General features: G+C 33.9%; 4 protein-coding genes across 8 annotated transcripts; 1 reads left to right on the top strand and 3 right to left on the bottom strand.

Moving 5' to 3' along the window:
• Positions 1 to 28: 28 nt before the first annotated feature.
• On the bottom strand, positions 29 to 11,522 carry LOC106176510 (uncharacterized protein C1orf87). Of its 4 annotated transcripts, XM_013558935.2 has the most exons (14): positions 10,104 to 10,297; positions 8,421 to 8,551; positions 6,858 to 6,990; positions 6,108 to 6,497; positions 5,745 to 5,762; positions 5,032 to 5,180; positions 4,581 to 4,757; positions 4,063 to 4,228; positions 3,769 to 3,863; positions 3,434 to 3,596; positions 2,879 to 3,082; positions 2,595 to 2,665; positions 1,769 to 1,877; positions 1,262 to 1,431 (listed from the first exon to the last, which is right to left on the bottom strand). In XM_013558935.2, exons 1-13 carry the CDS (start codon positions 10,122 to 10,124, stop codon positions 1,811 to 1,813), a joined length of 1,785 nt encoding a protein of 594 aa, XP_013414389.2. In that variant the 5' UTR covers positions 10,125 to 10,297; the 3' UTR covers positions 1,262 to 1,431; positions 1,769 to 1,810. The 4 variants fall into 4 exon arrangements, with proteins under 4 accessions (XP_086858924.1, XP_013414387.2, XP_013414388.2 ...); XM_087002798.1 differs by lacking the exons at positions 2,595 to 2,665; positions 10,104 to 10,297 and adding an exon at positions 11,444 to 11,522 and having other exon boundaries at positions 29 to 1,431; XM_013558933.2 differs by lacking the exon at positions 2,595 to 2,665 and having other exon boundaries at positions 29 to 1,431; positions 10,104 to 10,296.
• LOC106176572 (lymphokine-activated killer T-cell-originated protein kinase) lies at positions 10,652 to 15,229 on the top strand. 2 transcript variants are annotated; one of them, XM_013559031.3, is made up of 8 exons: positions 10,652 to 10,807; positions 11,099 to 11,235; positions 11,718 to 11,832; positions 12,405 to 12,488; positions 12,771 to 12,888; positions 13,078 to 13,333; positions 13,585 to 13,735; positions 14,016 to 15,229. In XM_013559031.3, exons 2-8 carry the CDS (start codon positions 11,121 to 11,123, stop codon positions 14,200 to 14,202), a joined length of 1,026 nt encoding a protein of 341 aa, XP_013414485.2. In that variant the 5' UTR covers positions 10,652 to 10,807; positions 11,099 to 11,120; the 3' UTR covers positions 14,203 to 15,229. The 2 variants fall into 2 exon arrangements, with proteins under 2 accessions (XP_013414485.2, XP_013414486.2); XM_013559032.3 differs by having other exon boundaries at positions 10,660 to 10,807; positions 11,103 to 11,235.
• On the bottom strand, positions 14,909 to 16,471 carry LOC147763864 (uncharacterized). Its single transcript, XM_087002801.1, has one exon. The coding sequence runs from the start codon at positions 16,157 to 16,159 to the stop codon at positions 15,029 to 15,031; it is 1,131 nt and encodes a 376-aa protein (XP_086858927.1). The 5' UTR covers positions 16,160 to 16,471; the 3' UTR covers positions 14,909 to 15,028.
• Positions 16,472 to 17,846: 1,375 nt separating this feature from the next.
• Positions 17,847 to 26,433, bottom strand: LOC106176569 (uncharacterized). The gene is made up of 19 exons (XM_013559027.2): positions 26,280 to 26,433; positions 25,857 to 25,948; positions 25,486 to 25,582; positions 25,011 to 25,152; positions 24,517 to 24,628; positions 24,045 to 24,230; positions 23,603 to 23,756; positions 23,293 to 23,422; positions 22,964 to 23,110; positions 22,533 to 22,596; positions 22,177 to 22,286; positions 21,768 to 21,914; positions 21,444 to 21,524; positions 21,045 to 21,180; positions 20,643 to 20,742; positions 20,406 to 20,506; positions 20,188 to 20,270; positions 19,829 to 19,907; positions 17,847 to 19,631 (listed from the first exon to the last, which is right to left on the bottom strand). Exons 2-19 carry the CDS (start codon positions 25,900 to 25,902, stop codon positions 18,019 to 18,021), a joined length of 3,528 nt encoding a protein of 1,175 aa, XP_013414481.2. The 5' UTR covers positions 25,903 to 25,948; positions 26,280 to 26,433; the 3' UTR covers positions 17,847 to 18,018.
• Position 26,434: the final 1 nt, after the last annotated feature.

Raw genomic sequence — 26,434 nt, 5'->3', positions numbered from 1 at the left:
TATTACTGGGAGTATCAGAAAACAACACTTACAGAGAGAAAGTTTATTTAATACATGAATAAGCTAATACTGTAAAATGTATTAGAGGCACATACTGAACACAATATAATACCTGTTAATTTAATTATCATCCTTTCTGTGGTTGAGCAACAAATGCTTTTGATAATATTATTTGATTCTACAAATCACGATGGTTATTATTGCTATGCGTAATCCAGTAAAGAATGGAGACATACAGTGTCTAACCAAAGAGGTTAACTCCTTGATGTAACAGAACTAAACAGTAAAATTTTAATGAAAAAAATCAAAGTCAAATAATATCTTAATTTAAAAAGTTAGATTATGGTTTCATATATTTGACTTGAATTAAACAATTGCTAAATTTGACATTTTAAAACTCTTCATTCAGTAAATATTTACAAAAGAGATATGCTTTAACAAACAAAAAGTATCTTACTGATATTTTTTTCATACAGTGTCACCATTGAACAACATTAAACATATTTACATTTATAGTTTGCAATAAAAAATTTGTAAGGTACATGTACTACTAAGCATTGCATAAAAATATTTCTATCTGTTGGTGGTCGCTATACATAGTGTGGCATAAGTGTGTTTGATGACAAATGAAATATATAACAGAAAGCATATCTTGCAACTTTCTAAGATCTGACCATGCGCAGAAGCAAATTAATAGCCAAATGCATCTAGAACCTGGTGCTTGTGTGTGATCAAAAAGCATCTATTTTTCCAATCATAACAATAACAGGCCTGGAATAATCCACATTAAAAACTTATAGTAAAAAACAATAAAATATCAATAATACAAAGTATACAAAAACTGACAAAAACAATGTTACAGAGACAAGCTGTACTAACAAATATACAAAATACTATTTATAAGTATATACAGTCAAACAAGTATTTCTTGTTCATAAAGCTTGTTTTAAGATAAATCTGAAGTTCAAACTTGTACTCAATATAACATTTACTTTAAACGTCTAGTTAAAACTAGCCACCTGTGAGTTGATTAGTTCCCACAGGCAAATTATTTGCACTTTATTTCACACAGATAATGTACAGATTCATATCTCGAATTTATTGGAAAAAATTTTATGAGCAAATATTACAAATGACAATTAAGTTTTGTTGTTTTTTAATACAGTAGTAGACATTTCCACCCTAAGTTCACAAAGGCAACTAACACATATGGCACAATGTACATGCATTTCTCTATAAACATAATGAAATACCAGTAAATACTCTATTTTTGTAAACCCAACTTTTGTAGAAGGGGGTCTATGTACACTAATCCTCTGTCACTGGAACTCTGTCTAACTGCTTTGCGTATCTCATTTTCAGGAATGTCAAGATAATAAGCATCATTGTACATGTTACATAGTCTTTCCACTTCATCTTCAGGTAATGCTCCTAAAATAAAATTTTCAATTTGTTTATATTTTATATAAACATTAAAGAAAACAAAATACAGCAAATGAAATTTATGACTTTAATTTGAACGTAAATGATACTTGTTACAGCAATAACACCAGTATTATCTAATATATTACTAACAGTCTTAATTCTAAAATCGTATGTATGAAGCACATGTTATTTGGATGCCATATTTATAAAGCACACGTTACATGTATTTGTATGCAGTATTTATGAAGCATGTCTTAATTGGATGCCACATTTATGAAGCATGCGTTATTTGGATACCACATTTATGAAACGTGTCATTTGGATATATTAAAAAGATACCTACCAGAATGATCTGTGTCACTTTCGTACAGAGCATTGGCTAGCTTCATAAATCTCTGGAACCATGGCTCTGTCTCATGTCGCCTCTCCTCCTCCAGTCTCCGTCTTGCATACTGTAAGAAGACAGAAATATTATGATTTTGAATTTATATTCATATATTACAGTGTGCAATACACATTCATTGTATAGAGATCAGCTGTATAGAGATCAGCTGCTGTATACAAGCAGATGCAAGGTATCTAACTTGTACCTGCTAATGCTTGGACAAATATTGAATTTCATAGATAAATTAATTCTAGTGTAGTATATGTGCATATGTACTCAAAAGATAGTGCTGTTATTAGTTTTTCTTTTTCAAAATCGGAAAACAAAAATATTTCTTTGATATTGTGGAGACTGGCAATCTTAAAGTCTTGGCAATACATTTTGGACAAACTGACAATGCAGAATACATGGGTCTCTTCAAAAATTAATGAACAAATATGTTTTATGCCTAATGACCTAAAATAAATAAGGAAAGGTTATGACAATGAGAAAAATGATACTTATTTCAGATCAATCACAACATGTGTTTTGTTTCATAAAAGGAAAAAATAAAGCACATTAAATCAGATAAAATCAGGACAAAACAATCAAGCTTGGAAAAGCTGCTCAACAAACAAAGATAATGGATATAAATTAAAAAAAAAAGACAATAAATATGAAAATGAAGAGAATAATTGAATTGATGGGAAAATGCAAATAAATAAACCATACATTCAACAATTCTTTTTCACAACATAAAATGTTTCACACCATGCACTAAATATAATGACAACATTTATCTTACTGGGAGTCAACCACATGCTGTGACCTAGTATGCTCTACTTCCTGCTGTCTCTGTAGAGATTCTCTGGCTTTCTAGAGTGTGCAATGGTGGCAAATCAAAATGCAACATATTCTTGACTCCAATGTGATTTATAGTGCAACAGTGCTTCAACATGAGTATTGACCTGATTACTTGCACCATATATATACTAAACTAATGATGATCATAAAATAGTTGTCTCAAATTTCCTTACTCAGGGCCACCTAAGATTATCAGTAGATTTGTCAACAGAGGATTTATTTTACCTGATAGTTATCTTCAAGTTCTTTCAACTGATGTTCAATACTGTCACTGCGTGTCTGCTCTTTGAATCGGCTATCTAAATGATCCAGTTTATCCATTCTTGAGTGCCTCATATGCATCTGGTCATTGGGATCCACAGCATTATATTTCATTTGCTGACCTGATGTTGAAGGAGCTCCATATGCACCTCTGCCAGGGTCGATTCCCTACAACCATAGAAAAATAATTGTTGCAATTTGCTTGGGTGCAGTTTTAGCAAAATAAAATGCTGTTAAACAGTGGGTATACAAATGTACATATTTTGGAGAGGACATCCACTGATCAGTTCCTTTTTTAATTAAAATTCCAATAAAAACATTTCATATGATAAAATTTGACCAGTAAATTCAGCGGTGTATCATTGTACATCCAGCCAACCTTTTCCATTCTGTTTTCAGATTGCTTGTTTCATAGTGAGCTTTCAATCCTTTCATAATTTTATAGTTATTATCTAATGTTAAAACTTATAATTTTATATTTATTTCATTAATTTACTGTTACAGGACATTAATACTTACCCTAGGTGATACCTGTACAGGAGATTCTGTGGGTTTCCTTGGCCAGCTTTCAGTTGGCTCCAGAATTTGCTTGGCATATTCCAGTGGTTTTTTACTATCAGGAATAGGTAAGCCTGTGTGTAGGGGCTGCACCCTCTCCAAGTATTCAAGGAACTGTTCCCAACTATAAATATTAAAAGAAAATTGTGCAATTTTGTTAATGGAATGAGTATATAATTTACAAGTCAGATATTGCAGAGATTGAATTTTTAAAAGTGAACTATTGTTTTCAATAATTTTCATTCAATATTTTAAAAATATATTTATCAATATGTTATAATTATTCATGAACTTACTGGTATTGGCCATGCATTCCTTTGCATTTATCCACAACCCTATCCAGAACAGACCCCTGTAAAGGCAGGGAACTGTAAACACAAATGTCCTTAATCTGAAATGAAAATGATCACAATGCTTAAAAACAATGTTACTATATCAAAAATAACTTGGTAAGAAATGTAAAAATATCAAAATTCACCTGGATAGATATTGATTTCAGAATGCAAAATTGTCTTCTTTCCCTGAAGAATAGTAGAATAACTAATGTTCCTATGAATCGTATACATTTAGTATGTATGTTGAGTTTTTACCTGATCCCTAGATAATGTTCCTCGCCTCTCCCTGTCAGCTTTAGCAAACAATGACCTCATCTTTTCCAGATCAATCTCATCTTTGCTTTGAAGGAATGTATCTTCAATAATGCGAAGTAACTTGGCATTGTCCTCATACACCCAATCTGGCTCTCTAGGGGAATTCCTTAAATTAAAGAGCTCCAATGAGATATTATACCAACACGTCTGTTTAGATCATATAAAAGGTATGGACAATGTAATAGGTATGTGCAATAATTTCGAATATTATGTTTTTCTTCTTAATGGATATATCTTTAAAGATTAAACTTACAGTGACAAATTGTAAACTTAAATGTTTCTCTTTCAAGTGAATCAAATAAAGTTATGAAATACTGTAAACATGTGTACAGTATGTTAATTAGAATTAATGTTTTTTCCACACAATTCTAACTGGGCTTTCAGGGCCATGAATGCCCAATTATAAGCAAACAAAATAACATAATTTGATGGTCATTCCAGTCATCTTGCATACGTACCCCTCTGAGGTAGGCTGTGTCCCAGGATACCTGTAATATGTGATCCTTTGATCTACATTTGGTGACGTCTCAGCAACACTCCTGGGACTGTTCAGTTTGTCACTATAGGCCACCCTGCCGTCTCCCTTGTGGTAGGTCTGTGGACTGACATTGGAAACTTTCTTTGGAGGCTCAGTTCTATGAGAGTTGTTACAAAATTGTAGGTAAATAACACACATTGGTTTCATCTTTGTATTTATAATTTTAATCAAACAAAATTGTAGGTACATATTTTTTTATACCTGCTATTGCAATATGTAAAAGATGTGTAGGTTAGAAATCTTTTAATGTTTACAGTTTATACAATGCATAATTATTTTACAGCTCTTGTGTATGAAAGCAAATTATTACAACAAACCTCAAGTTCTTTTTCAATCACAAAAACTTGTAAATGTTAAAAACTATAGCATACTTTGGTTGCCCAGATTGAAGCTGAGATCTATAATCCTTTGTTGCTGATCCAATGTAGGACAAAAATTTTTCATAGTTGACTTGTCCTGGGTGATCAGGAGATACAAATAAAGATGCTGCCAGACGTACTGTTTGTGGGGGTAAATACACCTGGAAGAGAGGATACATGGTTTATAGTACATTCCATTTACTATCAATTTCTTTTTATCAAAGGCAATATTGAAGTGCATGAATCCAGTAGAAAAACAATTAAGAATCCACAGCTGCAAGGAATGTTTTGTCACTTTTAGTCCCCTTTTCAGATGGTACATGTATGCATATAAACACAGCTTTCTTTATCAGAGAGACCAAAACAGGAAAGATAAGTTTATAGCTTCCCACTACTATAAAGTAATCAAATTTGACAGTATAAATGTGAAAACTCAGATTTCACTCTTAAAATTTCTCTTGGTTAAGAGGGAATCACGCTGCAAATCATCATAAAGTGTAAAAAGTTATGAATTTGTGCTTGCACACACATGTAGTCTATGTAGGCCAGTGCTGAAACTCAAAATTATGAAATAAAAGCAATGAATGATGATATTAGTAGTATAAAGAGTGCAATATTCACTTCAATGGGCATTAAAAACAAAAGAAGCACAGAAAATGAAAGCTTTTAGTTTAAATCCACAAGAAGAAACTTGTTTGTAAATCTTTCAGTCTCACAACATTTACCTTCGCTTTTGAATAAGCCTGAAATGTAATAAAAACTGTGGTTGAAGAACACATTCGAAACAGAATGGACACCATTCATATATATTGAAATGGTATGCATAAGTTTTATATGTGGCACTGATAGTAGAAATTATCTGGCCATTTCAATAAATAAATGTACAAAACAAAGTACATGTACATTTGTCATGAATAAATGACATTATTTCAACATATGGGCTCTGTAATTTACTGAAACAAAGTGCTATCAAGGTATCAGAGAACATGATACACATACTTCAACAAACTTATATTTTCTGGATTTACAAAGACGTTAAAGGTTAGTGACCTTAACTGTTTATATGGTGTGGGTAAATTTAATCCTACCTGCATTTTAGACAAGGAGTGCTGGAGATCTTCAAACAGAATCCAGCCAGTTAAATGTTTATCATATCCTGTCAGTTCCAGGTACAAATCTCTCATGAGCTGAGGGTCATACCTGCCCAGACCTTCATTGATTTGATTTAAAAGAGTCAATTCCTCTTGTTTTGTCAGATGAACAGCATGTGAAGGCATGTTTCCACCATAACCAAGATGCTTCTGGAACATGTCCTTATCATTGTTATCATCAAAGTCTGTCTGTGTTCCTTCCTCTACATCAGTCTGAGTAGATTCACTCCTAAAGTGTTGACTGTTGTGGATAGGGGGCAGTATAGTATGTGGGTTCAGGGGTCCCCTCCCCTGACTTACTTTGTGGAAATGAGAATTGTGTATGTCCTAAAATGATAATCACAAAAAGTTACAATTTTGAGGAACATATAAATGTGTAATCTTGTATACATATTTATGGGATTTTATTATTATTTTGATAAGGAATCTGAAAATGCTAGTAATTAAAACAATCTTCATGACTTATCCACATTAACATACTACAGGTACTTATTGTTATTACTAGTAGTTAAAGAAATTGTTTAATTGCACATAAACTGGCCAACCTTTTATAATAAATTATGTGAAATCACAAAAAAAATATAGAAAAGTATATCAAATGCAATAAAAATCTAATAAAATCTCAAAGTGACTCTCAGATGTTGCTTTTTGATGAAAAAAGACATGCCATGAAGGAATTAACTTTACCTTCTGTGCACTACAAAACCCCCACTGGGATGTGTTTCTATCAGCATTGGTGAGAACCTTGGGATCAAAATGATTGGGTTTCTCTGTAATGGGTGCCAGTGCACTGCCTGACTTGGGACTTGTTTTCCCAGTGCTAAAAGTAAAATATTGTACAATCTTACATGTACCCTGGTACGATAATAACAGATTTATTTAATAGATTTATTTTAAGTCTAAAATCCATTTAAAATGTTCAGTAGACTTTACATAAAATATCATAAATAATACTACTTAAAATATCATAAATAAAATTTAGGTAAAACAGCCATTATTCCATACAATTAAATGCAATTAATACAAGATTTATAAAACCAATTAAGAGTTAATCAAAATATTTCCTAAAAAGGTATGTTCTGAGTTCTTTTTTAAAATGTTTGGTAGACTGAATTGCTCGGATTTCCAGCGGTAATAGATTCCATTCCTTTGGACCTGCAGCTTTAAAAGATATATCACTGTAGGTTTTTAATCGCATTTTTACTGGGTTGAGTATTAATGTAATGTCTATGAATGGTATTTATAACTGACTCACAATTGACAGGTATATACAATTCTAGGAAATAAAATGTCACTCTGCTACCCTGACATGAATACAACATTCATAATATTCGAGTACAAACTGTATTGGTAGATAAAAGTACTGCATCCTGTTTTTAAATTAAACTAAATAAGATTTTGATACAAAACAGGATATTTGGAACTATACATACAATATAAGTATATCCCAATGAAAATAGTTAATAAATGTGAAGACCATTCATAATGTGATTGAGGCACACCTCATGTCTTAATTGCCTCTGTCAATAATGCTCCATCCTTGTATTGTAATATTTAGTATTGATAAAAATGTTCATGTAACATTTTTATTTCCTGATGTACAGACCTTGTACATTGTTGAATAGAAACTTGAACAGAAGAGAGGTCAGTGATTAACAGCAGTACAATATGTACCCAGTAAGTAATCTATTTAAATCAATGCCCCTACCTTTATTCTCTAATAATTGGGAGACTGCCAAGACTGAGCGTGCGGGATGCAGGTGTATTGATTTAACAATAGCCAATAGTTTCTCATGCAAGTTAATTAAATGGATCGAGCCGGGTTTTCTATATTAATTAATATACGGATAATGGGTGATAAAGTAAGCTTACAGAGCTCAGGAGGATAATATGGAAGATTACTCACATTAGAGTCTGGGCTCAACATTACTATTAGCATGGTATAGGCTGCTGCATATGTATGGCAGCAAATAGAAAGCTTATTTTTATGAAAATTGTACTGAAATCTAAAACATAATTGAATTCATTTCAATTCCATAGCTGCTGATATATGTCCAGGTACAATTAATCTAACAGCTGATTTTTTTATACATTTTAGATGTGATTGCATACAGCCACTCATGATCTTATAATGTGGAAGAATTCTCAACTGTTCAATGTATGCAACCTGTTGCAGCCTACAATAATATGTTTTCACTAGAAAAAATTAGAAGTCTCCCAATATAAAATCCCAGTCTATATTATACTTACTCATCTAATACCATGACCGTCTTTCCCCCAACAATCTTGACCCTCACATTGGGACTGTCAGTTGTACCAAAGGGAGCATTAGTGGTAGTGACATTCTTACTGATTGCATATTGCACATCAGGTATGTCACTCTGAAACAAACAAAAGAATAACAACCACAATCAGAATACAAAGAAATATTAGTATAATTTCTAATTGACAATTTAATATACCAGTAACAATTGTCAAGAATTTTATTCACGTGGTCATAGCTAGAATACAGTGACAGATTAAAGGATGATTCATGCCCTAAACCTCTCTTCATCTTCAAAAAGGCTATGACACTGTCTTAGTGGCAGGTCTTTTGAAGCATTTTAATAATGAAATAATTCATGCTATAATTGGCATTGTGAGTAAAGCTGAAAAAAAAACCCACCGCATAAAACTAAAAATTGAATCAATTTAAGAGAAAGAAAGGGATTAGAAAAATACATCATTAACATTTACTGTATTTCAAGTAGGCATACCACCATTGCTTAGTAGTTTTAGTCCTTGATAATTGTTCAAATACCTTAGAAAGTGTCTCTAATGTGTTTATTTTAAAACCCCACAAACTGTCACTCTTAGAAAGAGATAAAATCTCTTTTAATTGCTGTAAAGCAAATAATTCAAATACACTTAAAATACTAAGTATCAGCCTCCAAGGTGTTTTAGTGGGCTCCACCTTAAATAAATATATCACCATTAATATTTGTCATATCTAATGTTCTTTGACAACTTAAAGATGTTATTGGCAAAGCAAACTTATGACTGATGGTATGTAGGAGAAGGCTCAGCAATTTCACACCAGCAAATAATTCAAACAGATTGCAAACAAACAAATTAACATACTCAGTAATTAACAATCAGGTTGAGATATATAAAAATATGAGATACAGAGTAGAAAAAAATATTTAAAACAAAATAAAAGAAAAAGGCAAACTTTTTCTTGGAAGATAATATTTAATATAGCTTCGCATCAGCAGCAAGTGATTTTCTCTTTTTCCAACATGTATTCAAAAATAAGATGAATAATAACTCATGCTCTCCTTCAACAGACAATATATAAATACCAACAATTCTCCAAGGAAATAAATGTTTAAGTTTCACTAAAATTTACATTCACATATTTTGTTAAACACTGCAAAAAGTATTTTACCTCATCTGACCAGCGCTTGACGTTTGAAGGGATAAATAATATACACCATTAGCCCATTTCTCTACATGTGCACACACTTATACAATTTCATTGTACTAAACAATCATGTAAAGGTCAGAAAATGGCTAAATCTAACACACAAAATATAGGCTTCTCTAAATTGATAAAATCGACCATATCCAAAACTAAGAGAAAAAACATCTAATTGAATTATCAATTTCATCAAACTTCAAAGCAAGCCAAAAGTTTATTTCCAGGGTTCTACGTTGACATACTGAATAGAAGCACAGGCACTAATAATACATTTCATCTACACTTAAATTAAGGAACGCTTTCACTTCACTGATTCTTCCAGGTTCGTGGTGATGTCGTGGAATTTTGTGACAAACTAAAACACATGCACTGGAAAGCCACGAAGCAGTCCTATTGCTAAATAACAATACAACGGTCATCACTTATCAGAACAAGTCTTGTGGCGATGGACTCGAGAACCAAGCCAAACTTACCCTTCTCCCCAGTTTTGGCATCTTCTTACTTAATTAAGTACTTCAAACTTGGCAGAAGAAAGAGAACATAACGTTTTATATATCACGCAAGGTCACATTTCATGTGCCACTCCACAGGGAGACTGATCAATTTCACTGGAAAGGTTGCCCAGTTGTTGTTTGCGGTAGTCACCCGTACGTACTGAAACCAGCACGCTTTTAGATATTTAGTTTTGAATAAATAGCTGGCTTGTTTTTAAGCCAAACTCATCATAGCATATTATCATTTGTACAATATGAGTGATTATTATATACAAATGAGTAGAGTAATATATGTAAATTATACATCCTCAAGGACAGTATAATTACTAAACTAATACCAGATTTGAACTTAGTTGACACAGGAAATAACCAGCTACCACTAATACATTCAGTTATTAAATATTCAAATCTTTCCTGTTTGTAAAGTAGTACTTTGAAAACTAATTAGAAAAGCAATACATATCAAAACGGCTTGTTGTAAATGTATTATTATTATTATTCAATAGCATTAATATTGTACTCCCTCTGTCAATAATCTTTTATGATTGGAGATTTATTTGTATTGTAGCCCGTCCGTTTCAAAATGTGTTACTAGTCACAAAACCAATAAGTCTTACCTTGTTTAGTAATCAAGCTGGAGAAGGGCACCAAACTCGATTAAATCAATACGGATTATATAAACGGTAAATATGTGCAGGGTTTATTGACGATTTACATGTTTAAAAGTAGCAGATTAAAATTCAAGTGCTGTAGGTCTGCGATTTTTTTGACAGAAAATGACTACCAATCCAATGTCAGTTTGTCATTGTCAAATGACATTTTCATCTTTCATTGAACCTGGCGGCAGGGAGAGGGTTTGCCCGTTGTCGTCATTGTTGATATATATGTGTGTGTGCGTGTGTGTGTGTGTGTGTGTGTGTGCCTTTTCTGCCTTTATTTCCCATTCCCCTGCTAAATGTTCTATTATTTTTCAGACAGTTTGACGCTACACAAAACATGGATTTCAAAACTCCAGTCAGAGCTCCACACTTAAGGAAATCCATCAGTCATTCAAGCCCACGTGTCTCAATACCACCATCACCATTTATGAAGAAACTAGGATATGGAACTGGTAAAATATGTTTGTTACCGTACATGTACAGTTTTTTTTTTTTTTTTTTACCAGCATTTATTTGGTCATTTCTGAGATATTAAAATCCAGACAGCTTTTGTTAAAATTTCTCTAGCAAATTGACTGAGAGACAGTTGTTAAATTGAAACTCTACACATTTTCCTTGATAGTTTCTTTAATTAACAGAAAAAAAATTGAGGATACATACTGTATTTCTCTTGCGGCAGCTGTCAAACTACCTGCTCCAAGATATGGTATACTCAGTACCTTAGATTTTGAATAAAGAAGCTATTATGTTAACTCCATTATGTTAAGTAAGTCATTTACACTGTAACAGTAGATGGAATTTTTTACTGAAGAAAAAAATAACTGATAAGAATGACAGTGAATTGAGCTGACTTACATGGGCAAAATTAAAAATCTACAGTTCTAAGTGAAATATTTGTCCACAGTAATTTTTTTATCAATTACTTGACTTTCAGGTATCAATGTTTACCTTTTGCCAAATGACAGGACTCCCTCTACACCTAGCAGAGTGCTGTCTCCTTGGGCTGTCAAGAAGATAAACAGGAGTTGTGCCTCTGAACATTTATCAACGTAATATAATTAACGAATTAATTAATTACATACGTACAAATATTATAGTTAAAGCAATAATAACTCTTCGTTTCGGCCAAAAAATGAATTTTCCTGGAGTGAACAACAATTTTCTCTTAAGAGATTTTAACAGAGTATAGCCATCAATGGAGGTCACGTGGTCTAAAGACAAGCTCAGATATCAGAATAATAGCTATAACTGCTGTTTTTGTGGTAAAACAGAATATATTATATTTCTATGAGTTATTCACAAGGTTTTTATTGTGAAACATAGATCTCATACGAAGAGTTATTATCCCTTTAAGCTCTATTTTTATCTGTAAGTTTTTAATTTAATTTAAATTCAAATTATCAAACTTTTTCAGACAGCATACAACAACCATTTTCTACACAATAGAGTATATTTTACGGAATTATTTGTTGAAATAGTTTTGCCCTGTTCTGTTTAATTCATTTTAATTTTAAGGGTTTAGATAGTATGTTAGAAAAAGTTAAAAAAAAGTATGACCAGATGTATGCCTGCAGGTTATTCTTGTGAATATTAATTATCTCTTAAAATAACTGATTTTCAGGTATGAAGAGAGACTGCAGACTGAGGCAAAAATTCTCAAATCCCTGTGTCATCCTAATATTGTTGGATACAGAGGTACCTCAAGGTATACGGTGTTTTTTCAGAATATGTGATAAATTGATAATAACAATTTATTAAATATTTTCAGTTTAATGCGAATATCTTTGCAATAATTAGTTTGTAAGTGACTCTGAACGAAGTCACCAGACATATCCTTTCTATTCAACATGTTATTAAATGTTTATAAGTAGAATGCCATCGATCTAATTGTTTGTCTCTCATAAAAAAATATAAAGTGCAGTTTTGCATCGGGCTTTGTTTGTTATTCATCTGATTTTATTCAGTGTTATTTTACATGCATATATAGGGCAAAGGATGGAACACTGTGTCTTTGCATGGAAAGTAGTGAAAGATCTCTACAAGCTCTGATTGAACAGAGGCAGGAGGAAGCTAAAGGTCCATTCCCTGTTGATCAGATTATAAAGGTATTTGTATATAGACATTATGATACATACATATATGAAAATTGAAAAGTGAACTTTGTGCATTCATGAATACTGTAGTAATTCAAACTTTTTGCAAAAATTCTGTGTAGCAGAAAATAATTTTTATGAAAAGCATAGATTCTTTAAGTTGAACATGCAATATGCAAGATTCCCCACCTTCCATTTCAGGTGGCCAGCAATGTTGCCTCTGCATTAGAGTACCTGCACAATGAGAAGAAACTCCTCCATGGAGATTTGAAAAGTGGCAATATCCTTGTTAAGGGCAACTTTGATGAAGTAAAGCTGTGCGACTTTGGCGTCTCTGTTGAACTGAATGACACCCTTCAAGGGCTAAAGAATCCAGAAGACTGGTATATTGGAACAGAGCCATGGACAGCAAAAGAAGCATTAGATCCAGATTTTGATGAAGACTGCAGACCAAAAGGTATTATATACTGAAGTAGCTGGTAAAGAATCTCTAGAGTTTGGAAGTAGCTGGATTTGGCATTCAAAACTGGAGAGACCTGTAAACCCAATACACACACACATTTTTTAAACATTCTGTTTCCATTGCTGAATGTTATATAGTCCAAAAATGTTAAATTTGCATTGTATTATCTTATATACTAGACTTTGGGAGAAAACATTGCTGTTAATTTTTTATTTATTTATTTATTTATTTATTTTTCGTTTTAGTGTCCCTCAGTGACAAAACTGACATTTATGCTTTTGGCTGTGTGATCTACGAGATGCTGTCTCTATGTACACCTCACAGTGAGTTTTTTGATATGGATGACCCTGAAGATTCAGAGGAAGAATCATTAGCTTTTGATGAAGATTCATATAGGTGAGTTTTTCCCACTGACAGTTTTATTTAAACAAAATTCTGAAAACTGGATAAATTGCTCCTACAAGAATACCTCCATTAAAAGTCCAAGTTATATTATATATCATAAGCAGTAACTTTTAATCCCACCACTTGCTACAGACAAGTTTTAGAAGTGCCTTGACGACCCAAGTAAAACATTTGAGGTAGTGCTTTGTAATCCCATGAATCATTTCTCCCATCTAGTTTCACAAATAATTATTTAAATCCAACACCAAAATGGTTCTCTTTATTATTGCAGAGAATCTCTTGGCACCATCCCTCTCCTACCACCTCATTTAGTGTACAGTGCTAGTCATAAACCCATGATAGAGTTGTTCTGCATCTGCTGTAGTGAGGACCCTAATCAGAGGCCATCAGCTAAAGACATATCAGCCGCTTTGCAGGACAAAGAGAATTTAAAGCCAACTTGTCAGAAATTATTCTGAGAGGTTGAATTTTTTGTTTTTATATTATCTCTTTTAAAGTATTGTAAAAACCATATTTACATTGACTGGCAATGGTTGCTTTATTAGTGACTTTTGATAGGGAAAAGGCTAGATTCACTTGGTGTAATTTTCACACCAGGTGGAAGGCACTGTTAATTTAACTGATAAAGTGCCAAATGATAATTTCTGCTATGTGCTTCTGTTGTTCATTTCCTGTTACTTAATTTATGGAAGTGTTTTGGGTGTAATATGTGAATGGTTTATTGTGTAGTAACATGATAATTTAAAATTAAACGAGACTTACCTTGGTTAAGTCGATGTTTGATTGTAATTCTGTGAGTGTAAAAATGAGGGAGGGCTTAAATGAGATATGCTTGCGCATGCGTACTCAGCCTTTAAAGCTTGATGTTTTCACATTTTTTTTTTTAAAGAACATTTTTATTTATTTATCTATTAGTAGTATTATGAAATATATATATATATATATTTATATCTGTGAGCTGATTACATTGGAATTATATTACTGAGTAAGCTGGGTGGGGAGGGTGGCATTTAAGCCCTCCCTCATTTTTACACTCACAGAATTACAATCAAACATCGACTTAACCAAGGTAAGTCTCGTTTAATTTTAAATTCTATTTCGTATAAAAATATCGGTCAGTCTTAAATGAGACTTTAAAGTAAAATGTGACAAACATCAATAAACCAGTATTCAATGGCCTTTATTTCAGCTTAAAATATCGTTTAGAACAGTTTCAACAAATCATCAACAGATACTCATGTAAACCTATACATGCCAGTATATACTAGTATATGAATGTGCTCATTACTTCCTTTTTAAAACTCCATATTCAAATGTGGTAGCTTTATCCTCGATTTGTTTCTCATAGAATTTTGCAAATGTTTTTTCAGTACTCCAACCAGCTTTGTTCAAAATATCTGTCACTGGCACAGAATTCATTTTTGCCTTTGAAACAGCAGCAGCTCTCACACTGTGAGCACCAAATAAAGTAGTGTCTATTCCCGATTTTGTCATTACAACTTTGATCCATCTAGAAATAGTATCTCTTTGAACAGGTTTATAAGGTTTCATATAACTTATAAGCAAATTTTTATCAACATTATGCCTACGCAATGTCTTTGTACGAGCTATATACTCTTTTAAAACAGTATAAACACACAACCTCCTATCTGGAGGGTAAGCTTTAAACACAATATGTGATGAATTACAACCTGGTCTACTTTGCTTCAGTAAACCACATAACTGAAACACAAACTCTGAACTCAACTTTTTCATATCAACTACAGAAATTAAATGCAATGTTTGTACACGTGTGGCATTAATTAATGCCATGAGCATTGTAAGTTTTAAAGTCAGATCCTTCAAAGTCAAGTGCTTTACTGGTGAAAGTTTCCTTAAGAAAACCAGAACTTTATTAACATCCCAAATTTGAGCATAACGTTGTCTTGGTGGCCTCAAATTATAAATGCCTTTCATATATCTTATCACCAATGGATGACTCCCTGCTGAAACTCCATCAATTTGAATACCCATTGATGAAATAGCACCTCTTGCTGTATTTAAACTGTCATAAGCTAAGCCATCATTAAACTGTTTTGTAAGAAATTCTATCACCTCTTCCACATGTGGTGAAATTGAATTAATTTTCCTTTCACCACAGTATTTGAACCCGCGTTTAATGAACACGTTGTATTGTTTCTTTGTCCCTGTACGCCAAGATGACATAAGTATGTGGGTTGATTGCTCAGAAAGGCCTCGTTCTCTAAACTGTTCCCTGATACTTTGCATACAATGAGTTTCAACTTGTCCATAAGAGGATGTTCCACTGGGAGCTTGTTCCCTGGTAAAGTTAGCAGACCTTTTTTCTTTTGAATGACTATTGGGTTTTCCACAAGTAATTCCATCAACTTTGCAAACCATATCTGTGTTGGCCATACAGGAGCCACTATAATACCCCTGGCTTTGTCTTTGCGAATCTTCTGGATACAATGACCCAGCAAACTGAAAGGTGGAAACAGATAAACATAATTCAGTGTTCCCCAATCATAAGTAAATGCATTAATACCCCAAGCAAAGGGGTCTGCCTGCCATGAACAATATCTTTCAACTTGCGCATTTAATCTAGAGGCAAAAAGATCAATAAATGGATTTCCAAATTTTTCACATATCTTTTGAAATACATTCTCATTCAACTTCCATTCTAAACGTTCATTAAACTTCCTAGAAGCATCATCAGCATCTACATTATCTTTCTTTGCAAATGGACATTTTCCATCCACCATTGTAATTCTTGCTTCATACTAATTGTAATGTGCATCATAGCATCATAATTTCCATTGTTGCTTTTTAAAGCACTTATCTTCTGCTTTTCAAGTTCTCTATAATGGAGTTTACCATATTCAACAGCTGAGAATGTTGAAACTATAATTCCAATCACTTTAGCTACTAGTCTTACTTTTGCTTCTGTTTTAATGATAAGCATTTTACACTGCTGTACAATGTGATCCATTTTATCTTTAGGTAAAGTCACCGTCATACTTTCAGAATCAATTATATTTCCCAAAAACAACAATGATTGTTGGGGAATAAGGACAGACTTTTCTGCATTGATTATAAAACCAAGTCAACGTAGCTGCTTTTACAACTGACATTTGAACATCCTGTAACTTCTTATCATTTGTTTTGGCATATTGAGGAATAATGTTCCATACCATTTTATTGGTTTTGACTATCACCAAACTTTCACAGTTTTTTGGCCGTGAGTTATTTTCATCTTTGGTAAGTTCTGTATACTTTGAATGATCCACTATCCCATTGGTGAACAAATCATTGACACTACTCGCCAACACACTGTCAACTTCCACGTCTGTATACTCTATTAATTTATATCTCTTCGTCATATCATCAAATCTGTTTGTGCTACTAGTGCCTGCCTCCGGGCACGTTTCATCCTCCAATCTTTCATCATACTGTTCATCAAATTCATAATTCTCCTCACAATATTCATCGTGATACAGGTACTGTTTCTCTAAAGTATCTATGCGTCCCACGACGCTGTTAATTTTGGTTTCCTGTCTCTGCACAGTTTCTTGTATATTTTTCATTATAGTTAAATATTCATCACTGTTATGACTAGATTTTGCTTTGTCGTCTAGTTTCCCCTTTCCTGTTCTGGTTTTTACATTCTTTGCTTTAACGTCCTCGCTATTCTTACATGTATCTATTGCGGGTTTTGAAAGGCCCGGTAAAACAGCACTACACGTGCTTTCGGCCGCCATATTGAAATTAAGTTTGGCACGCAAATGATTCGTAGCCTACAATGTGTAACTACGTTATAGATCAATATATATGCCGCATAAAAGATTGCAACTCCGTTGCAAAAATGTTTCCAACTGAAGCAAACAAACTACGTTTGTTTTAGATTATAATTCTGATAGAAATAGATCGCATCTATTTTCAGGCTGACTACCCAGCCGCATGTCACAAGCTAACTGAGTACGCATGCGCAAGCATATCTCATTTAAGACTGACCGATATTTTTATACGAAATAGAACTTACTATTAGAAAAGTAGGAAGTAATTTGTACATGTATGATTTTTTATTTAAAATACATCTATTATAAATAAATGTACACAAATATTTGTACATGTAAGTACATGTTGAATGAAAAATACATGATCATTAATGCATGTTGTTTACTTGAAGTTGCTGTCTCATTTACAATGCCCATCTTGGACTTTAATTCAAAACAACATCCTTAAAGCGGTCAGTTTCCCAATACATAGTAAATGGGTTATTTCCCATCTAGCTTTCTTTTCTTTGGTTCATTCAGCCAGTCCAGCTCTAGGTCAGTATCACTCAGGTCATCCTCTGTGGTAAATATGGAAGAAGTGAGAGGTGTGCTTGAAGCACTGGTTAAGGACGGACTGATAAAACGATGTTCTGATCCAGTTCTTTTGTCAGTGATGTCTGAAAACCTTGGTAAGCTAGCAGCTGCAGTTTTCTGAAACTTAAAGTGTGAAAATGATTTCTTTGAACCAGGGGTAGTCTTTGTCAAATCATTTGTTGCAGGTAGTTTAAAACTTGGTTTTGATGTAGAAGGTATTTTACAAGGTTGATCTATGTTATTGTTCTGTGAAAGGGTTTCCTGTAAATTCCTTCGGTCTTTTAGGATTGTATTAAAGTCTGGTGTAACTTGACTTTTGCTGCAACCTTGTCCATCTGCTGCCTTGCTACCAATAATTTCACTGGCACCATTATCTGCACAGGTCTCCTTGGGTTTTGGTGATTCGACAAAGGCAAAGCTTTTAAGTTTTGACAATGTCTTATTTGACAATTTGCTTGCTGAATTGGGAGTTGAAGCCAATGAATTGGTAGATGATGGGGTAGAGATGTCTAAAAAACTGGTGCCAGGTTCTCCTGGAGTGCTGTCACAGCTACTATTGTGTGCATTTTCTTTAGGCGTTTCACCCCTCTTTTTAGTTAGCAAGTGTGTACCTGATTTATCATTATCAGTTTGCTCTTGATCAGATGTATAACTCCTATCCTTTGGTTTTGTTGCATCAGCTGAACTCTTTCCCTTTCCTTTGCCCTTATGAGTCGAGGAATCTTTCATCTTCCCACCAGCTCCAATGTTGTCAAACCAGTCTGTAGTATCGGTACAATTTTTGGCATGCTTTTCACGTAGGTCAAGGCGTTGCTGAATGGTTTTACCAATCTGAGTACAGGGCTGAGGTGGTGAGGTGTTCAAAATGGAAGGAGAATTGGTCATTTCACTGCTGCTTGCAGCATGTCTATCTCCTTTTGATGGCTGAACCCTGTCAACATCAGGTATGAAAGCCGGGTGAGCCGAAGTGTTGCCAAATTTAGCAAACAATTTACTTGCAGGAGTCGGTCCATTTTGAGCTTTAGAGCTTTTTGCAAGTCTTTTATTCACAAGGCTCTGATCCAATACTACACTTTCATTGAATGAATCATTAGCACCACTGTCACTTGATGAATTAAGGAGAGCAGAAATAGATGAAACATTATGAATGTCTTCCTTTTCACTTTCAGTTCTATTTGTGTTGTTTGAAATGCTGTCAGTGTGTGCACTAGATATGCCAAGCTGTGACTGTCGGACTACAGTTTCTGCAGTCCTTAGTGAAGAAGCTGGACTTTGAACTGTTTCCTCATCAACAATGTCTATGATTTCGGTTGGGTCTGCACGTTTTGATGTACCTGAAGTACATGCAACTGCACCACTAGCTCTGATTTCCCCATGGTCTGAATCATTTGTCCCTGACTGGGTCATTCCTGGGGGTGGTGGTTTCTTGGCCAAATTCCTTGCCCTTTCTTCATCTTTAAGTCTTTCCAATTCCTCTACCCATATATCTTGCAACTTTAATCGCTCAAGGACCATTTCAGCTAAAAAACATACAAACCCAACAATCATCTACACATGTACTTGAACTGAATATTTATTATAATTTATTCAGAAAAAAAGAATTACCAACTTAATCAGTATTGTCAAATCAGGTTGATGTATTTCAACATTTTAATGTTTTAAAAAATGTATGCATATACAATGTGAGGCTAGTTGAACATCATTTTCAATATCATACCTTGAAGTGCATACTCGTTCTCCGCATCATCTGGAAAGGAGCTGTGTAGTGCATTGATACCACCCAGCAAAGCTGCACCCTAAAAACAGACACATATTTTACTTACTGTATGTTTACACTGAACCAACTGATAACAGGGAAAGCCCAGATTCGCAACATTTTTGGTGTAACCTTCCTGAAAATTTTGAAATTCTCCTTTCTCAAGTATCTTTAAGCACTCTAAATTTTGTTTTCCCAAGCATTCTCAACCACTAGCAAAAGGAGAAAACGTAGTTTGTTTTTTAAAAATAGCTTTTAGAATACTTAGATCAATATTTTTCAGTCTCATTGTAAACATATTTTTGTCACTGAAACTATACCTGCATTGAAGACTCCATTATTGATACAGCAAGAACTGCATCCTGGGTTGTCACTTCATCACGGAACATGAGACGTGCATGTGCTGCAAAAAACAATCAAATAAGGGATCAGAACCAAGAAAGACTAAAGTCCTTTTTTTAACAACTTTTAGTGCCCATTACCATATTCAAAGATTGGCAAAAAAACTTTGATATGTCAGAACTGTGATGGCATATACCTTGAGAAAGCCTAATCATGCTCTGCAGTAGTCTCATGGTGGTTCTGGCAGCATTTCTGTCATCAGCCATCCTTTGAGCCTTATAGTATGCTTGCAACACCCTACAATAAAAAAACAATCATGGTTTATGTTTGAAAACTAGTTCATCTTTTTTTCCATCTTTTAAAGGGATTGTGTTAATATTTAATAACTGAAAACTTTTAAAAATGGTAGAATAAAAAAGGGAAAAAGTCCTACCTGCTAGCCTGATCAGTTAACTGTGGTTGCAGTGTTTTAATAAGAGAGAAATAAGCCTGCATCTTGTCCATGCTCCATAGGCTGGCATTAGGCAATACATCTAAACCACAGGTAAGTGAAAAAATAATAATTCAATAAAGATCATTTGAAGCTGGCTAGTACTAATTTTAATTCTAAGTTATGTATCTTTGTGTTTAAAATCATTTCAATGTTAAAAAGCAATGGTTTCTGTTCAACATGTGTAAAGCGATGCTTGATGTCTCCTCCATCCTAAATTACCCCAAACATTTACACCATCATCTACACAAGGTAAGCAAACAGACATGAGTACAATTTGTTTAGGATTTAACCTATCACTGTCATTATCACAACTATGTTGACTTCACCAGGATTTACACCCACCTAGAGGAGTCTTTCCCTCTAGAATATAAGATGAGACCACCTTATCCCACTCCTCATTCCTGGTGTCTAGAAGTACCAGCACCAAGTCAAACCTGCTCAGCAGAGGACTGGCCAAAGCAATGTTTACTGTCAGAGGCTGAAAGTACACAGTACATATTGCAATGATAGATAGAAGAGTTCTCTTCATGCCTTAACATGTAGTGATGTTTTAGATTCCACAAATTAAAAAATCTTATCCGTGCAAATAAAAAGGTGTGACAATGGTAAAACGTGATAACTATTGTTCGATGAACTTACAAAAAATGCCCGATGTACAATTATGGGATATATGTGATGCAGGATTGTGATTCAGTGATGTGATATCACAGTACTGATGTTATAGTCAAACTTGACATATACCTGGTCTCTGTCATAGTTTCCTTTAGGATTGGTGGCTGCAATAATGGTTGTTTTGGTATTCAACTTGCACACTAGACCAGCCTACAGCAATGGATAACACAGAGGTTAGGTAATCACATTCTTTTCTTTCTCCCTTAAATTCTAGTTATCTATTTGGTTTCTGAATCATTGCTTGTCACTAACAGGAGAACCATAAATTTAAATGTATTATACATAAATATAAATAAAAGAATCATGATTGCTTCAGTTCAATACTATCAAGATGTTCTTGATACCATGCAGCAAAAGTTTAGCTTTTCCATGAACTATTTTCAATATTCCTACCTTAGCTACACTGATGGTCTGCTGCTCCATTGCCTCATGAATACTAGTTTTATCATGCTCTCTGATGCTGTTAAATTCATCAATGCAGCACACACCACCATCTGCCAAAACCAAAGCGCCTGCCTCTAGCTGCCACTCATGACCATCCTTAAATATTAAGAACCAATATGCCTTTCAAACTACTGCTTACACACACACACACACACACACACCACACGCACACACAATTGTTGTCTAATTTATGTTCATAATCATAAAATTAAATCAGTATCATTATTGTTTAATCGCATTCATTTGCTACATGTAGCACCTTTCAAATCATTAAAATATCCTTACACTAATTTTATCTATATCATCTGTAAAACAGATTATGTGAAAAACTTCATTTAGTATTGCATTCAGGTGATACCTTCACTGCAGTGACTGTGAGACCAGCACTGGTGCTTCCTATCCCTGTAGTCAGCACTGACCTGGGGGTGATCTTAGCAGCATACTTCAGGAACTGAGACTTGCCTGTCCCTTGAAGCAAATATAAGTGTGTCAACTTAATCAGGCTTGGCATAAGGGAATCCTACATTTAGTACATCATTGTGAAATTGATTCAACTCTGGTGAAATGAATTGCAAATGGATATAAAATTGATACTTAGTAAACAGGATTTTTCTACAGATCAACAAGCACATGACAAGCATATTTTCATAGATTTTACACAAGTGAAGAATGTTATAAAAAAACTCATGCATCTACATATATTGGCATACCAACCTGGATCCCCAACCAATAAGATGTGTGCTTCTCCCCTCACCTTACTACCCGAGTCATCAAGACGCTGAAAATGTATTAAATTTTTTTTAACCAAAAGCTGCAAACAGTGCATTTTTCATTATAAAAAGGACATTACCCTGGTTCATAAATTACTACCTTATCATCAAATACATAGATAGTTACACAAACTAATACCACCCATATACTGCCCCCATTCCAAAGTTTCCATTCAATAGAGGAATTACAAACACAATATATTGATTGATATTTGACCAAATAAAACCATTTAAATTTTTCAACCCCAATTGAGATTTTATCACTTTACACCAATATAGGTAGTCCCATGATCCTAGCATGGATGTTACACAATCAACCAGAGAATCAAAAGGATAAACCAAAAATTAAATACCTATTAAACAGTTGACTATTACCTGCACTCCACCAGCCAGAACCATGCCTACAGCCAGTTTAACCACATACAGTCCATACACCTGAGGACACAGACTGGCCAGGATCTGATTACGGGCTGTCATAGGACTGAACTTGTGCTTAACCCAAAAGTCTTGGAATTCTTTTTTCTATAAAAACAAATGCAAACAATAACAGTAACTGAAGACAAAAATCTATTTCAAATTTAAAGTAGACATGAAGACCTGAAAGCATATTGTATCAAATATATTTATGATTCAATATTCTTAAAGACAAACTTGGGACAGAGGAACACCTATCTACTCTACACAATATTATAGTCACTACTCACCATTTCCTGTGTCACCATGACATTAGTTCTTTGTTCATTTATGACCTGGACATGGTTTGCCTTGAGAACAATCTCTATATCACACCTGACATCACTGATCACAGGTAACCACCTCCTCATCACAGTGCCACTGGAAATATAACTCAAATGTACATAAATATAATATAAGACACACCATGCATAGTACAATATCATTGTGACAAATGCCTGCAATACAATCTTTCAAGATACATTTTAAAGGCATGCATTTTTCTATTCCCCTTTGGCATTTTTTAAATTATTAGGCTAATAGCATGTCTTAAATACATACCATATGGTCACATCATCCCCAGCTTTACACACATCCACCAGGTCATCTTCTAGTACCACCCACATTGATCTTGGTATGGTGCCAACTGACAGCTTCTGGACCTGCTCCTGGATCTTCACCTCCTGGTAGTTACGACAGGAGCCAGGGGAAGCACCTGCATATTAAATGTATTAGAAAATGTTGGTTGTCTTTGATTCATTTAAAGTTATATTACCAACAAAAACATATTACTGTTCTATGGTTCTTATAATCTTGCAATACCTACTGTACACTTTGGTAAAATAGTAAATTGACTTGTTTACTTTTTATTTCTGTCCATCTGTAAATCAATAAATTTTCATCAGTTTATTAAAGGGATACCTACTAAAGTTATAAGTTAAAATATCTAATCTCTGATATACAGGTTTGAATTTTAGACTATAATTATATATTTCTAATCTACCTAATTCTGCCATTGGTACAAACTGGACAGAGTTGCACTCCTCTGGGTTCAGACATTTCACTGGTCTGCACACACTATAGAACTGCTCCAGGTCTGCCTCCACAGTAAATACATGCTTACACTTGGTACACATGTACTCTTTCTCATACTCCAATAGCTTCACTGTGGACGTGCGGATCACTGTTCCTGATATTCAAGACAAACATTTTAATAAATGTAATTTTATACACCTTAAATAACCTCTTCATGTATAGAAAATAATATAAAAATGTCTCAAAAGTGCATCATAAAATGGAGGTGGGACTTTTTTCTGTGCATGATTCTAAATAGATATCCTCTTGGGATTTCAAATTTTCATGTTCATTTGGTTTGTCATAAAAAATAGTCATCCATTAACCAGATGAAAACTTAAATGATGTTGCCTTTTAAACGTACCTCTTATAATAATAATTTTATAATCCTTATAATTTACCTGAGACAGAGAGGAAGCTGCCCACATCTGAAGTTTTAGGTAACACTTCCCTGGTAAGCTCTGGACATACAGGGAGCCCCATGATCCTAGCATGGATGTTACACTTCACTTTCTGAAATTATACCATATGTCTGACTTATTGTCTCAATGTAAAAGCATTATCCTTGATATAGACTTAAGTACATTTACATAGCAACAAAGAGACTAAAAGACAATGACGCCTATAACACTTCATTATTATGAGTGCTAGTAAGATCAACAACAGACCACCTATGCATAGCTTCACTCTTTTCAGTCAGGCATCTCACCTGGAAAGTTGCAGTGATAAAAAATATTAGAAGTATTAAAATATATTAAAGAAACTTCTAAAATATTAGAAGTTTCTTTAATATATTTATTAATGTCCTCACATGTACTTTTTAGATATGCAATTATAACCTCAGTAATACTCCACTGAAGCAAGATCCATGTCAGCTTTAGTAGCCCTGTCTTACCATGTGGTGCCTCTGTGGATGTTCTCTGTATATGTCCTCTTGTGCCAACTTTAGTGCAGAGTCAAACACTGGTAAGATCTTCAGTGGACAACTGATCAGGACTTCTGAGATAGCCATATTGGTCTCAAACAGTGTCAGGGCACTGGAAACATGTCATAATGACACAGCTTCAATTCAAAACCATCTTAATGAGACATGATTCTTATGCATACTGACTTTCACTTCATAAATGTCGGTTCTATTTAACAGTCTTTTAAAAAAGTATAGTCAGAGGCAATTGACTGGTGTCAGAATAATAAAGAAAACTTAGATTTTTAAGTGTTTAATTTGATCTGATTTATTAATTTTCTATTTTCTACACACTTCATATTCAGACTAGACTTTTTGAATTACATGGTCTACTAGGATGGGTAACAGGTGGGCTGAAACATTTTAGTACTGTTAACCATGGTACCAAGGTGAAAATTAGCCTTACTTTACACTGATACCATGATGGTCCCCAATGTCCTCGTCTGACAGTACATCAACTAGTTCTTCTTCGTGGTGAGACAATGCATAGGTTTGAAAGATTTCTGGAATAAAGCACCCAAGTTAAACTTAAACCAATATCAAATATATACAGTCATTCTTTATATATGTATGTACCTGTAAGCACTACGCAATGTTAGGTATATTCTCATACCATAAGTAACACATCAATATATATATATTACTGATCATTACTTACTTACACAATTGTTGCAAATATTTTCCTAGTGTTGTTTATGATTGTACAGAGGTACATGGACTACATTTGTATACATTGTACTAGTAATTACTGTACATGTAGTAGTACAGTAAACTCACTCGAGTATTCTTCAATCTCTTCTGGTTTCAACTCTTTATCTCCCATGATTCTTAAACCATGTATCAGAAAACTGAACACAGAGGTTTAAATTCTGAAACATAAAACAATGAAATTTCAAAACAATCAAATTCACATTAGTCATTATACTTAATGATGCACTCTGTGATTCTTTATGTGGATTCAATTAAAATATCATATAACCCAAACCTTTTTTATTTTAAATAAGTAAACATTGCATAACAATTGTAAGCAATCTCTTAATATGTATTTTCATTTAAAGCTGTGCCTAATTACATGATTCTGCAACTGTCACTAAGCACTTGCAAGTGTTTCTATGTGACTGTAGCGGCAAGAGCAAAAATGTGAAGCACTGAAAGGGGGGGGGGGGAGGAATAAGACGTCCACTCACAAAACGCATTTACCCTAGATCAATTTTTTCCATACATAGGCGACATATCGACTATATGTCCATTTCAAGTCTTCTTCGCCAAGCCTGGGTGCTGATTAACCGGCATCACCATCGAAACTGAGTTAAGAGTCAAACTTGGCGCACTATGTCCTAATTCTCGTTCGTGCT

The sequence above is a fragment of the Lingula anatina genome, chromosome 1 (genome assembly GCF_051362555.1).
Source record: "Lingula anatina isolate TDL-2025a chromosome 1, LinAna3.0, whole genome shotgun sequence".
In the NCBI taxonomy this organism is placed as follows: domain Eukaryota; kingdom Metazoa; phylum Brachiopoda; class Lingulata; order Lingulida; family Lingulidae; genus Lingula; species Lingula anatina.
The sequence above is the reverse complement of the archived record's forward strand: the minus strand, read 5'-3'. Positions and strand labels throughout refer to the sequence as shown.

Coding starts and splice junctions, on each gene's coding strand:
- LOC106176510 (XM_013558933.2), bottom strand. CDS start 10,124: ATGCCAAAACTGGGGAGAAGG. Junction 3,597..3,768: donor GGAATGCATGGCCAATACCA/GTAAGTTCATGA, acceptor TAATATTTATAG/TTGGGAACAGTTCCTTGAAT. Junction 1,878..2,878: donor AACTTGAAGATAACTATCAG/GTAAAATAAATC, acceptor GTCTTCTTACAG/TATGCAAGACGGAGACTGGA.
- LOC106176572 (XM_013559031.3), top strand. CDS start 11,121: ATGGATTTCAAAACTCCAGTCAGAGCTCCACACTTAAGGAAATCCATC. Junction 13,334..13,584: donor TGAAGACTGCAGACCAAAAG/GTATTATATACT, acceptor TTTTCGTTTTAG/TGTCCCTCAGTGACAAAACT. Junction 13,736..14,015: donor TTTGATGAAGATTCATATAG/GTGAGTTTTTCC, acceptor TTATTATTGCAG/AGAATCTCTTGGCACCATCC.
- LOC147763864 (XM_087002801.1), bottom strand. CDS start 16,159: ATGGCCAACACAGATATGGTTTGCAAAGTTGATGGAATTACTTGTGGA.
- LOC106176569 (XM_013559027.2), bottom strand. CDS start 25,902: ATGGGAGATAAAGAGTTGAAACCAGAAGAGATTGAAGAATACTCGA. Junction 23,423..23,602: donor GGGGATGATGTGACCATATG/GTATGTATTTAA, acceptor TTATATTTCCAG/TGGCACTGTGATGAGGAGGT. Junction 21,915..22,176: donor TCACAGTCACTGCAGTGAAG/GTATCACCTGAA, acceptor TTAATATTTAAG/GATGGTCATGAGTGGCAGCT.